Source organism: Coturnix japonica, chromosome 7, assembly GCF_054131305.1.
Source record: "Coturnix japonica strain WE chromosome 7, WE-NBRP24, whole genome shotgun sequence".
Classification (NCBI taxonomy): Eukaryota; Metazoa; Chordata; class Aves; order Galliformes; family Phasianidae; genus Coturnix; species Coturnix japonica.
In genome coordinates, this window is record NC_140669.1 from 21,444,193 (window position 1) to 21,457,899 (window position 13,707).

Below are 13,707 nucleotides of genomic sequence, written 5' to 3' on the forward strand. Positions count from 1 at the left end.
TAGTTCATTTTTTTGGAGTACAGCAGTTTCTTTTGATCTGAAGTCTCACCTAACAACGCTATAAAATATTTGTATAACCAGCTTAACATATTCTGTGACATGCCTGTTTTTAAGAGTCTAAGGTGATAATCAGAATAAAGCAAGTCAAGGTTTGATCTAGCCTTGTTTCACACAAGAAAAATATGACAGAGGAAAAATTCTGAATGGAAGGAATAAAGTCCTCCCAGAGCATGCTAGCTACACTTCAGCATTTAACAACATTAACAACTTCCCAGTTCCAGACACAGAGCAACTTGAGTTTAACACAGCTTGCTTCTCTTGACTTTTGAAAGCAAACTTCCACAGAGAAAAACTGCCATTCAACTGACCCAATCTGATATACAATATCAGCAAATAATTCAGAGACTGACAAATACCTACAAGAACCATTTGAATTGCTCCCATATTTAATGTAGCAATCTTTTTAGTCTTCAAGGATACAGTAGTTAATTACACACCAGGAAGAGACTGAAACATTTTTCATCATTATTTCCCCTAACACATGATAGTGTTAAAATCTGTACACAGTAAAAGATTAGAAGGCAAAAGCTAACACCATCACGTGAGATGGAGAGGTGATAACATACTGAAATGGAGGCAAAGTTCATCTCCTCTCACAGAAGAAAAAGGATTGAATCATAATCAAACAGACTTGAGCAGGATGTAATCTCAGAGCAGTGAAAGAGGAGCAACAGACCTAGACCAGAAACTGTTTGGGTCCTTTGAGTTTACCAGCTTTTAGGAATAGAAGGTACTATAAAGGAGAACAAATGCAAAGGCAAACATCTGCTGTGCTACCACCAGTACAGCAATGCTTACCACTCCAGTCCCATCTGTACTCAGATTCCTCTAGGAATTGTTTTTCCAGCTCCTTAAGTCATAACATCTTTACACAGCATCCTTCTGTAAACCTGACTTCAGGAGCTACGTGGACGTTGAGCTGATGTCAGTCTCTCTGCCTCTACCAACTTCTGAGCTGCACTGATCTGCTCCAGTTCAGTGAAACCTGCCAGGCTATTCATCATGCAAAAGGAATTAAATAAGCATAGTAAAGTGGATTAGAAACAGGACAACATCCTGTTGTGCTGGGAAAAGTCTATCGCAACACTAATTGTCATTCAAGTAATTATGTGTATGCCTACTAATCATCACTGAATTCTGTGCCAGCAGGCGCTCTGAAATAATGAGTGAGAACCATAGTAAAACAAAACCCAGGTGATCGCATCTTAATAACATACCAGCTCAGGTTTGGGTAGCAGGGTCTAAATATTTTTTCCCTTAGTGACTTCCAGGCATAGTTACAAAAATGCTCTTTAAGTACTTGAGACTTGGAAAGAGAAAGTGGTACAGAGCGCACCAAACTATTAGGACAATACAACTTCATCTGCTGACAGGAACTAACAGATGCATTATTCAGTGATCACTGGGATTGCGTATCCAGATTCTTGACTGCTCTGTCCTGCTGTTTGTGGGTGAATAAAACACAATTCTCCACCTGTTGCAGAACAGGCAGTGTTTCAATTAAACTAGGGATTGCTAAGAAAACTTACTTGCTTCTGGTTGCAAATGCTCAGAGAACCTCAAGGCCTAACTAAAGAATGTGTCGAACTAAAGAATGTGTCGAGTGCTAGAGAAGCATGGGGAATTCACAGAAACTACCCAAATTTTTGCTAGCAAGTCTTCCAGTTTTATGTAAGCTTATTTTACAGTTGGTAGAAAACACTACAGATGCTTGACTTCAGGCTGTTTTTCTCTACATGAAGACTCACTGCCCCTTGTAAACCATTCCTACATACAAGCTTTTCTGCACTGCAAAAGCAATCAATCTCAAAACAACCAGCTGTTATAGTAGCTGTGGTAGCTGGAAGCAGTTATAACCACACTCCTCAGGTCACAGGCAGTGTTCAACTAACAAGATGTTTCGACTCCAGAGTTTGAGATAAAAGCCTCCTCCCTACAGCACACAGCTCTTGTGCAGCACAAGGTCCTGGAGGAGGAAGTCTACAGCAAGTCAGAGACAACTTGGATGAGCACTTCAAAGTCCACACAGTACTGTCTAAAAACTAAACCACAATGCACAGACTGTGGAGAACCTTACAGCTCCAATCAAACCAGGCCCTGAAGGAACATAATTCTGAGCATTTTGGAGATCAGTCTGAAAACTTTCACAATGTTTGTCCTAATTTTATTTTTTTTTCCAGTTCAACTGCAGCTAAGTCTCTTCAAGTGAAAAGATCATTGCATTCTGTCTCACTTTTAGTTAAGCTCCAAAAGTCTATGCACCTCCCAAGTGAAATGCATATGTCTATGCAGATTGTAGAAGGCCCACCTCTGCCATAACCAAGGATATCCATCCTTGAACTTCCAGGCTTTTTGGTCCATGAATTCTTAAATACACTTGATACAGAATCCCAGCAGTGAAATGTAGATAGAGGTAAGCATCCATTAGCACACATTTTGATTACATCATTTTCCATCTCATACCCACACATTAAAGAAAACTGATAGCAACACTTGGTTCAAAAGCTGTTAAAAACTGCCCTGGTTTTCATTTGTATACTGTGAAAACTCTTTTACAGCATTAACACTGGAAATCCATATGCATACAATCAGGGGACAGGAAGATGTTAAAGTGACACAAAGCAACTTTGCCACAGCAGTTCCAGCATTTTCTCTTGCATGCATTCCCATTATTAAAGAAGAAATATTGCTTGACCTATACTTTAATTTGATCCTCTGCTTACTGAAAGCAACATATTTAAGTATCTCTAACTCAATTTAACCACTGCTAAAATACAGCAGCCCATTAGGACCTAGAACATTCAATTATTAACTCTGGTTACAAAGCTCTTTTGTTCATGTATTATTAAAAACAGGAAAGCTTCAGCACAGTTCAGGTGTAAAAGAACTGTGCCTCCCTTCTCCATATTCTACATAGTAGAAGATTTACAGGACTCCAGAACTGAGTGCAGAGACAGGCACAGAGTTGTATGATTATGTGGTGCACAGAAGTCACCCGTGGAGCTTTGGACCAGCCAGACCTGGACACCCATCTCAGCTGCAGCTACTCAGAGTGAAAAGCAGCTGCTGGATGATCTACAAATGTCCCGATTACATTGACCATCACTACTGCCAGAGGAGGGGAAATAATTCTGACTACCAGCACTGGATAATAGTTCTCCTACAAACAGTGGCAAATTCACAGCTACAATTTCATCATGGAGGTACTGCAAACCAGTCTCACAGCTGTAACATTAGGAGATATGACAGTAAAACACTTGCAGTATTTGCCACGTTTACTAATCAGTTATTTCTGTCAATGACTGTTCAGATCTCTACTAATATCAAAATAAATCTTTCAGTTGCTTAATCACTTTTCCTTGGTTAAAAAAACAAAACAGTCTCAGTGCCCAGCAGTTCCTGCTGCTACTTGGCATCATGTCGGGCTGTTCTGCACAGGACCGCCCAGCTCCTGTTTCCACAATCAGAGCTTACACTGTGCTCTCCTTCAGCAACGACCTCACACAGTTTCTAGACATGAACTCATGCTGACCCCTGCATAGCAAGGGGAAGTAACAGCTTTCCTTAAGGCCTTGGGTCAGAAACTAGAAGAGAGACCCATTATGCTACCCAGTCTGCAACCCATTCAGCATGCAAGTGGGACCCCACACATTTCACACATACTCGAACAGCACACTGTTTACACAACACTGTAAGATTTTAAAACGCCTCTTTCAAGTTTCACAACACTGGCCATCATTCAGGTCTCTATGCACCTTCTGTTTCTGAAGCCTGGCTAGCAGAACCCGTGGAGGATTCATGAAGGCCCAGGGTGGGGGACAGGTTGGTTTCATACCCCACCCACAAGGAGGTCCTATGCTGCAAGCAACATCCCTACTTCTGGTAGGCCACAACACTAACATTTTGCAATAATCCAGCAGTAGTTGGAGTTTTGCCTCCATTTGGGTTCTTCCCCAAACCAAGATGAGTTAACTTGCAAGATCTGACAGTGTGCCCACAGGCCAGAACTACAGCTGGTGCTCTCTGACTTACCCTGCCACTTGAGAGGGAACAGCTCAGATCTACACAGACTGTAGGTGCCTACACATTCTGACATGGTGACACCTGCCTGACACTTCACATTTTCAGAAGTTATGCTGAAGATTGAGAGCCACTAAGCTCTGCAACATAATGAAATCCTTTGTTAAATGGCATCTGCGCTAAAGTAGAATTATTTGACTTGAAAGTGTGGTAGCTTTACTGAGCACTAGCAATAACAGACACTAAGATGGCTCACTTCAAGTAAGAAGTTTTGGTGTAAAATAAGCCCCCATAATCACATACTAAATATTCAGCCTTAAAGAGTCTTTAAGGTGTATCTGACATAACTCCCAGCACAGCTTCAATTTTAAGGCCTCTGGTAAAGGAGCTTATGCTGCAGAAAAAAAGAAGAAAAGATCAAGCTACTGCCCAGGCCTTCCATAGCAGGGGATTCATTATACTGCAGTTCCCCTGTGGTAAAGAGATCAAAGTACAGAGGACAAAAACACTTCCCATAGTCCCAGGCTACCCTGGGGTTAATTCCTTCCTGAATTTAAGTGTGATGAATGTTTTAACCCTGAATACGTGACAGCAGAACAACTAGGGGCTAGAGGAACTTAATGCTATTAGCCCAGTCATCACTTCCCAGCTTTAGCTGTGGTCAGTCTCCAGCACTTAAACAACTAAAAACCTTAAATACCAGCTTATTCATCAAGGGTCCAATGAATTCCTTCCCATTTCCAAATCCTGAAGACAATGAACAAACCCTGACCTACCTGGGTTACATGAATATGGTGACAAAAGGAAGATTAAAGACTTCTTAGGCTTGCTAACTTACCCAATACAACAGATGCACTCAGTTTGCATAAACTCGGGCAGAGAAACTCAAGGAAAGCCAATACTGTATTTTTATGTTCATATAAGACAGGATCTCTTTTGGTTTGTTTGTTCTACTTCAGAGATTAATTGGCTCAAATCTGCCATCAGACACAGGCAAGACAATTACTGAGCTTTTCCTTGTTCTCAGATCGCCTTCTCTATATCGACACCCTTCTCTCCACCCACTCTTATCTAACTTGCTGACTAAACAAGTTCAGTAAGACACTAACATACAGCCACTGAGCAGATACAAGGTACAAAACCACAAATGATGAGCAAATACGGGGAAAACCACTGATGTAAACAGATTCACCACAACACAGCTGCTAAAGGACAATGAAAAACAACACCACCTACCCAACTAATTAACATCCATGAAACAATCGGAACATAATTACAAAAAGAAAGCAATAAGAAGTCAATAACATAATTACCTTCCACAAATAAATGAATCCACAAATATTCACATTTTAAATCACATAGACTTAGAACAAGTTATCTGTGTATTTCTTTGTTCTTTGTCTTCATATCCCTCGAGAGGTCTCCGTGAAGTAATAGTACACTGAAGTCACCAGGAATTATACTAGACCTACAGTAATGAGACTGTAGCCCACCCTTTTTCCACAGGCCTCTCTCACTTTGCTTATATCTGCACCATGATAAAGAATTCAGTATAAGGTTAGAGAACACTGAATGCCTGCCAACTGCTTATACCAACAGGAGAGGCCAGACTTGACTTAAATCCAAAGATACCTGAGCTGTTTCAATACAGACCTCCAGAAAACCACACTAATGACTTTACAGGATTCTACTTGCTGTAGGAGACCCTCGCGTAGTGAACAACAACCCAGGATCCAAGGGAAACTGCAGGATTTACTAGGGTGAAAAGGAATAACAGCAGCCAAAAGCACAGCAATACTACTAAGAAATTATGGTCAACTGTATAGCAAAACAAAATAACACTTATGCCACCAAATGGGATACAAGTAACAATGATAACAATAACAGAAAAAGCTACTCACCCCCTTCCAACAAATAACAACAGCTGAAGAAGAATATCTACCTAAAGAACAGTTACTTTCTCAGCTATTTAACCCTTAAATGGAGCTGTGCTCCACCTCTTATAGCCTCTCAAGAATATTGTCTTCGCCTGAGCTCTGTGAGTTAGGCACACCTTCATAACAGGTGCTCAATCATTCATTCAGGCTATGACCAAGCAGTTTCACTAAACTAATGTTTTCCATGTAGACCAAGTGCTCTATGAGCACTTAAAATTACTTCTGACAGGTTTTCAGAAATATCCAACAAATTGCTCACAGGGGTACCAATAATCCCATACAGAAAGGAAAATAGAACTCACCTAACTGTGAATGGGGCTCTCCAGCTACATAGTACTCTTCCTCATAAACAGCCCAAGTCTAAGAGATGCTTCACTTCCTTGGCTGGCCCTTATTGTGCCCACCCTTCTGGTCAGCTGGAGAGCACAGGTGCAAATAATTTGCCTCCACCCCTTCACCAGGTGCACCTGTTTAAGCCACAGTCTAACAGTTCCCTGAGAGTGGTGAAAAAGCTCAGGTCTTCTTAAAGCTCACTCTCTCTACTTCAGAACTGGATACAGTCTTATTTGTGGCCTTGTTTTTTGTGAGAGCAGATAGATACAGTGAGGTTCCTTCCAATTTTGCTGTGACTGCAGAGGTTTTGTTTAGAAGGCGTTTAGCTCACATGTTTTGTTGTGGGCAGCTGCTAGCACTAATGATACGTTTGTAAAAAGCCATGCCATCAAGCAGTGCTAAATTTTTTATCATTCTTTCTCAGATATCTAGCATATTTCTGGAGTATTTCTTTAGTTTTATGTGAGATCCACGTTCAAGGTACAGACTGCTTTACCACAATGGTTTTTATGTTTATACGTGGTCCTCAGGCTGTGCAGGCCTCTCTCAAATGCGTGAAGCTCTATGACCCTGAGGCACTCCAATCTCTTCAAGGGTAAAAACGCTTTCCGCGCTGTTTTCTCAGGTGGGGTCCGGCGCTATTGCGGCCCTAGGCCTCTCTGCTTACTTAGTGACCGCCATTCTACAGCCGTAGGGCCTTCGTCACTACACAGTCACGATCACTTTACCCGCGGGGTTGGTCCCGCCCGCGGCCGTGCCCGCAGCCAACATGGCGCCCTCAGCTTCTCCACCCCCTGGCGGCGGCCGGGGCGTGTGCCGGAATGCGGGCGGGGCGGGCGATGTGGCGAGGCCCGGCCCACTGTGCCGCCCGGCGCTGCCCAGCTGCCTCCGCCTGGCGCAGGTGAGCTGCGGGGAGAGGCCGCGGAGGCGCGGGGGGGAACCGGGTGAGGCCGGGGGCGCGGTGGGTGGCGGCCCGGGGCAGCGGTGCTGTCTCAGGCGGCGGTGACGGAGCGGGCGGTGTGGAGCGGGGCTTCTCCTGCGGGGAACGGGAAAGGCCGCTGTCGGTGTCTCTGTCTGGGCAGACGCTGCCTCGGCTCTCCGTGTTGTAGGGCGGCGGCGTTCCCCGAGGTAGGGGTACCAGGGTGGTGGCTGTCACTGCCCGCCCGAGCCGCTCAGTGGGGTGAGCCCTGCGGGCTCAGTGTCCGCCGTCAGCCGCTCGCTCCTCACACCGAGAAATCGGCGCGAAGACCGGCAGCCGGGCTGCTCCGTGCTGCGCTAAAGCCGCGGGCGAAAGCGGTGCCACTGGCCTCGCGTAATTCCCGAGGCCGGCTGTGGAGCTTCGAGTCCGGGTTTGTTTTGCTCTCCTCCGCCAGAGGCCTGAAGGGTGTGTTTTCACTTTCAGAGATTAAACGCGCTGTGCCACTGGTGAGAAACGGACATGCTCGGCCGCTGCCTTCAGTCCCTGCTGTCGTGCTATGTTTACCCAAAAAGGAGAGGCTGAGACCCTGTTATTTTAATCTTTGACTCCTTATTGGATTATAATATAAGTGTCACAATAAGCTAAAAGCTGCAGAAAGAGCGCTGGGGAACTGAGCATGGTTGGATCCTGAACGGAAGGAGCTGGCGCTGAGGAAAGGAGGAAGGGGAGGAATGGCATCCCGGGAGAGGCTGTACGAGCTGTGGATGCTTTACTGCAGCAAGGTGAGGGACCGGCTGGGGGTGTCCGTGTGTCTTTCCTCCTTTATTTTCAAGTCAGTTATTTAAATTAATTCTGGACTATGTTTTAATGCTCTGTTTTGCTTAGACTTGCGTGACCTTTTTAAGTATGGCTGAACTTAAAGCATTTACAAGTCCACCTCTTGATTTACTCTGTAGATTGGGCTCGTTTTTTTGTGCGTTAGGCATGAACTGTACAGGGTTATGGCACTTAGTTAACTACACCCTTTGATTATGTGAATGCATGCATTCATGCTTTAGGTAGGTTTTGTTACGTAGGATCACTGCATTAGGATGAATTGCATTCATTTAATTCATTACTGTCTAGTATTTAATTTTAACTTTATTGTTTTATGTACAGTTTCTGTTTTATTTAATATACATTAGCCAAAGCCTTCCTGAAGAGCCGTGTTATTGAAGTATTCCTGAGCCATTCTTTGCTGCTTATTACCACAACATCAAAGTACTCTGATAGCAATGGACTTATTTTCCCCTGGCAGGATCACTATTACAACTCTGTTGTTTCTCCATTTGTATTTCCCACTGTTAAGCAATTAACGTAGTTAAAGTAGTGATCCCAACTGTTGCTGGAGTACTGAGTGTGTGTGCAGAATGGATTCCAGCTTATCTAAGTAGGTACTCGTAAAATGAGGAGGGTGTTTAAAAAACAAACAAACCAACCAACTGTAAAGGCTGAGGTAGGAGCCAGCCTGCTATTGTATAGGAGCTCTGTGGCAGTGGCAGGGGTTGCTTTTGGTTGCCCTATTTCCTATTTTTCTTTAGCTTTTTTACTTTGCAGTCTCACCCTTTTTATGTATCACAGGCTCTTTCACTTTTCAAACCAGTCAGGTAGTAAGGGTAAATGTTCTCTTGTTCTCCTGGGTTCATTTCCACAGAAGGTCTGCTTCAAGACCAGTATGAGATCTTAAATGCATACTGTCTTAATAATGCTTGCACACAAGCAGTGGGTGAGGGTTGCATGAGGCAGCCTGGGATGTGGCTTTTCTTAATTTTCGTGTGTTAGCAATCCTAATGCTCTATTATGTAGTTAAAAATAAAACCATTGCAAGCATCGCAGCGTGTTATGACTTCTTACCCACGTGGCTTATCTGTTGGACTGAAATGTATTTGCATAGGCCTTTGCCATTTAAACTAAAGTAGGAATGCCAATAGCAGTGGGAAATAGACCAGCACTGGAGGAGATGGATGTTTTTCCAGTGAGTTCATCAGTGTGAGAAGAACAAAGATACTTGGAACAGACCCCAAGAATCCAGGCTTTCTTCAGCTTTAGGAGATGCAGGGCTGGGGAGATGAGCCAAACTCTGAGTTTTTTGTTGTTTTTTTTTTCTCAGCCAGTCTTTGTCTCTTTCCTCTCTAGAAATTTATACTTTATAAAATTCTTTCTATCTCTCTTGTGCCTTTTTCTCCTTTGCTTGAACCTTTTATTCTCATTGTGTGCTTTCCATCTCCATATTGTCTGCATGCCAACAGGAATAAATAAAGCAGTGCTGGTTACAATGAGTGCTTTGGGGGATGCTCAGTTTCTTTATGTGAATGCAAGTGCCATACGGACAGCTCTTGTGTTGGGAATGAAGAGACTATCTAGACTCATTAAAAATATGTATGTATTTTGATGTACTCAGCCCTTGTGAGCTCTGTGACTTGACTTTTGGTTTTAGTTTGGTATGTTTTCTTCCAGAACCATATACTATTGTATGGGAAATTGGTAATCACAGCCTGAACCTCTGATTAATCAGCTGAGGCAAGTGTTGGGTCAGCTGTGGGAGCACAGGTGAGAGTAATTTAGCTGTGCTCCCGGAAGGGGTGGAGCTTAACTACACCTCCTCTAGAACTCATTTAAGGGCTGACCACCACTAAGGCAGCATCTCTTGGAGATTGCTCCCCAGTGGAGATTGCCTCAGCATTTCCCAGCTAAGGTATCCGTATTGAGTTTTTCCCTATAAATAACCTTTTGAATATCTGTTACCATCTTTGTATCGTTCCACCTTACAACTATGGGCATGTTAAGTGTATTCATATACTGACAAGGAATTTTTCTTAAGTAGAAATATTTACGCTTTAGCAGAATAGCTTGTCTGAAATTTGAGGGCAGTTTGAGTTTAAAAAAAAACACAAAAAAACCCAAAAAACCTCAATAGTGTTTCAACAAACACTGGGCACAAAGCTTTTTCTTTTAACCTCTAACTTGTCTTTCGGTTAAAATCCTTTCCTTTTTGCATATGAAAGGGATCTAGGGTGCAGTATTCCCTGTTGGATTAAGTTTGATGGAGTTGCTCTCAACTGCAGAATCTCATTGTATGAAGTATTGTGAGGGTTAAATATAAATTATTCAGTTGAGTATTGAAAGCATCTAGGTTGTGCTGCTGTTGGCTCTCCTTATAGCATCTAGCACAATGGGAAGATGTAGCAATAATCACCAGTAACACACTATCGTGGCTTAGGGAAAAGTCTCTTTATGCTTGGGCTGCCCAATGAAACGTAGCATCGTATCCCATGTGTTGCCTTTTCATGACTTTGTGGCTGGCATCCTCCTGGGAAAGAAAGGTGGGGGGTACATGTCTCCAAACTACCAAAGCTACTGCGTGGTTACAGTTGAGTAAATGAGGATTTGTTGCTTAACTGATCTCAAATGTGTGGCTTTGGATTTTGCAGCCTTGTTTGGATTTCACTGTTTCTTTATCTAACTTGTTTTCGGTGCGATGCTCAGCATTGCTGATAGCAACTTGTGTTGCCTGTCTTTGCATTTTTCAGGAGGTTGGGCCCTGGATGATAGTAACTAAGTATAGCACTGTGTGTTAAAGCAGCCATGCTTGTCACAATTTTGAGGTGATGGGTGATGCTGTGTAATCATCTTGCTTCCTTGGGGTCATGCCTCTTACCATAACAGCCACATGTGTCTGATGATGCTTTTGGTGCAGTCTGGGAGCACTGTACAAACTCACTAAATGCAGTGAAGTTTTGATCTGAGTCACTGGAAACGCTCTGAAAGCATTGCATTGTTCATTGTCTCAGCTCTTCTGCCTTGAGTTGTTCTTTGTTTTAATTTTTTTTTAATGATGTCGAACTTTCTGCAGAGAAAACAATGTTAAAAGCTCCGATTGCTGCCATGATCTTTTGGGGTCATTTTCAGTTTAAAATAGGGTTTTTTTTCTCTAATGCTCGCTCATCTGTATGTATGTTGCTGTTATTCACTTGAACACTAATATGAATGTAAGCTGCCATCTTCTGATCTAAATGTAGGAATGCATTCTTTATAATTTGAAAGTAATTGAAATACATATGGAATGGATAACACAGGTTTTTCTTATGGAATTCACTAGGGAAAATTTTCTGCAGCAGGTGAAAAGACGAAGGTGGTGTCAAGCATTAGTCTATTGCTTGGCAGTGTGAAGCCTTAACTATAATCTTCAGAGTAACATAATTCACTTAAGTGAATATGTACTAGATATTTGAAAATGTTTCAGTAAAGTAAGTTTGCAGCAGGAGAAAGCCTCTACCAGATGAACTGAGGTAGTCTGAGAAAGGGTGTGCTTTCATCCGAGTGTTTCTGTGACCTTTTCATGTTCATGTGACTGAAGTAATCTCTTTCATTAGATCTGCTCTACCAGTCTTGCCTTGTGTTCAGAAACCGACATAGCTGTAGCTCTATTACAGTTGTAGTTTATCTCATCTTAGCTGTTAATTGTGCACCAGTATACAAAATTAATTCATGCCTTATTACCCTCTGAAATAACTTTTACTGCAGATCCAAATTATCTTGTATCTGTATCTTTTCTGTAAGATTTCAACTACATATGTATCATCTTCTCCAGTTCTTCTGGTAGATATTTCAGAAATCACTTGCCTTTATTTCAAAGCATCTGAGTTTTTAATTTACACAGAATGTGATCAAATAGTTTTCTGTATGAGAATATTTTTTCACTGCTAATACACATATTTTTTCTTGAATTTACACATTTCAAGAGAAGCAGGAAGTCGTATCTTGAAAGGGAAATGAAAAAAAAAAATTGTATAACTTGATATGCTCAGTTTTACCTGAATATTTATGAATAAGAAAACATGAATGTTCTACAAAGGCAAAGGGAAATCTGAATTTCACAGGACATGAGTACAATTAGAGCAAGGTAAACATTTATTTTTTTTAATCTAAGGGGGGGAGATAAAGGGGATGATAAAAGCCAAATGATAAACTTTCAGAAGAACATGCTGAAAGTCACCTATGAAACACATTTGTCAGTCTAAAAAGAGCCTTTAAAACGAACCTACGCTTTCAAGTGGCACCTATAAAAGCAGCTTGCTGCTTGTAACTTATGGCCCAGAACAGCTTGATTTGTAAACTTGAAATGTAATTTAACATCTTTCCAGGCTTAGGTTTGTAAAGGACACTCTTCTGTCAGTGTTTTTAAATGTGGTAGAATAGCTTGAGGCAAAGTGGTGTTCCACAGCCAGCTTCTATCTGACTTGTGCTTCCTGAGAGCCTTCAGTCCTAGCAGCGTTAGTTGGTAGGTTCTCTGTGTATTAGCAGTTGTACAGCTAATAATATTCTGGTCTTTACTGGCACAGATAACTGAGACAGTCACGTCCCTTGCTATGTTAAGGCCTGACTTTTTAAGAAACATACTTACTTGTGTTGCACTGTTCTGCTGGTTTGTTTTTAACAAATCTGATTGTGCTGTAGTTCTCTCTGTTTTGGTAAGGGATATCTACCCATAAATTTCCTTTTAAAACTACTACTATAGCATGGAAAGAAGACTTGTTGTGTGGTTGGTGTTTTTGGTTTTTTTTAATAGGAGAGTATTTTAGTCCTAGACCAAAGAGCTATACAGACAAAAACATGAACTATGACTGTGCATTATCCTCAAAGTGTCTTAGAGTATTTTAAATCCTGTCACTTGAATTAGTTTTTTCTTCCTCTGGGAAGAATCGTATATGAGGTTCTGGTTCTTTATAAGCTGCTTAATGGAACTGGAAAACTTGAATGATAAAGTAAATGGTTCTGGGGGGAAACAATGATTTCTGTGTTAGTCAGGAATGGGCTGCTACAGTCAAATGCTACAAACTGTGGTGTGCTGGTAGTGCTGTCTCAGATCTTACGACCACTGCAGTGTGAATACTGGAAGCTGAAAGCTAAACACACTTAATTTGCTTGAGCTAAACTTGTTGGCATTATGCATTCATTCGAACATTAAACAGTTCATTTAAATTAATGTGTGCTGTGCCATGGGAAGAGCGTGAGAGCCATTCATTATTTCTGTTTTGTGTGTGGTGTCCAGCAGCCTCTTGCTGCTGTTTTACAAAGTACTGCATCTCAGACAGTGTGTCATAGTACAATCAAATCCCTTCACCACCTGCATTGTAAGGCTGGATTTCGTGTGACTATCAGCAAACAAGAGCAAATGCATACCTTCCAGCGGAGCGTTACGGAATTATTTATCAGTCTGTTGAATATTGTGAAATGTCACATTGTAAGAGGTGTTCTAATCTTCTTACTTCAAAAAATGTTTTTCTGCACAATTGTGATTACTTGTGGTGAGAAGCATTTAGTTACTACTATGTAATCTTTGGTGTTAAACTGTAAGCCCTGTGAAACAGTGACCTTTGCATCCCAAACATGATCTCA

The 13,707-nt window shown here is 41.9% G+C and overlaps 2 protein-coding genes across 11 annotated transcripts in view; one reads left to right on the forward strand and one right to left on the reverse strand.

Annotated features, from left to right (window-relative positions):
* The window catches only part of LOC107316590 (uncharacterized), a 22,857-nt gene extending 15,708 nt beyond the window's left edge, over positions 1-7,149 (reverse strand). Inside the window, exon 1 of the mRNA XM_015868286.3 lies at positions 6,320-7,149. The gene's annotated coding sequence lies outside the window, so the exon portion shown is untranslated. The remainder of the gene's footprint in view (positions 1-6,319) is intronic.
* A 62-nt stretch (positions 7,150-7,211) lies between these two features.
* Positions 7,212-13,707, forward strand: part of NBEAL1 (neurobeachin like 1) — a 72,096-nt gene continuing 65,600 nt past the window's right edge. For 9 of the 10 annotated variants that reach the window (XR_001556460.2, XM_015868266.2, XM_015868268.2 and 6 more), the window contains exons 1-2: positions 7,212-7,251; positions 7,753-8,051. Coding sequence is in view for 9 of the 10 variants with exons in the window: in XM_015868266.2 (XP_015723752.2) it covers positions 8,001-8,051 (51 nt within the window). In the remaining variant the exon portion in view is untranslated. Of the gene's footprint in view, positions 7,295-7,752; positions 8,052-13,707 lie in introns of all 10 variants that reach the window. The other variant, XM_015868267.2, reaches the window with a different exon arrangement.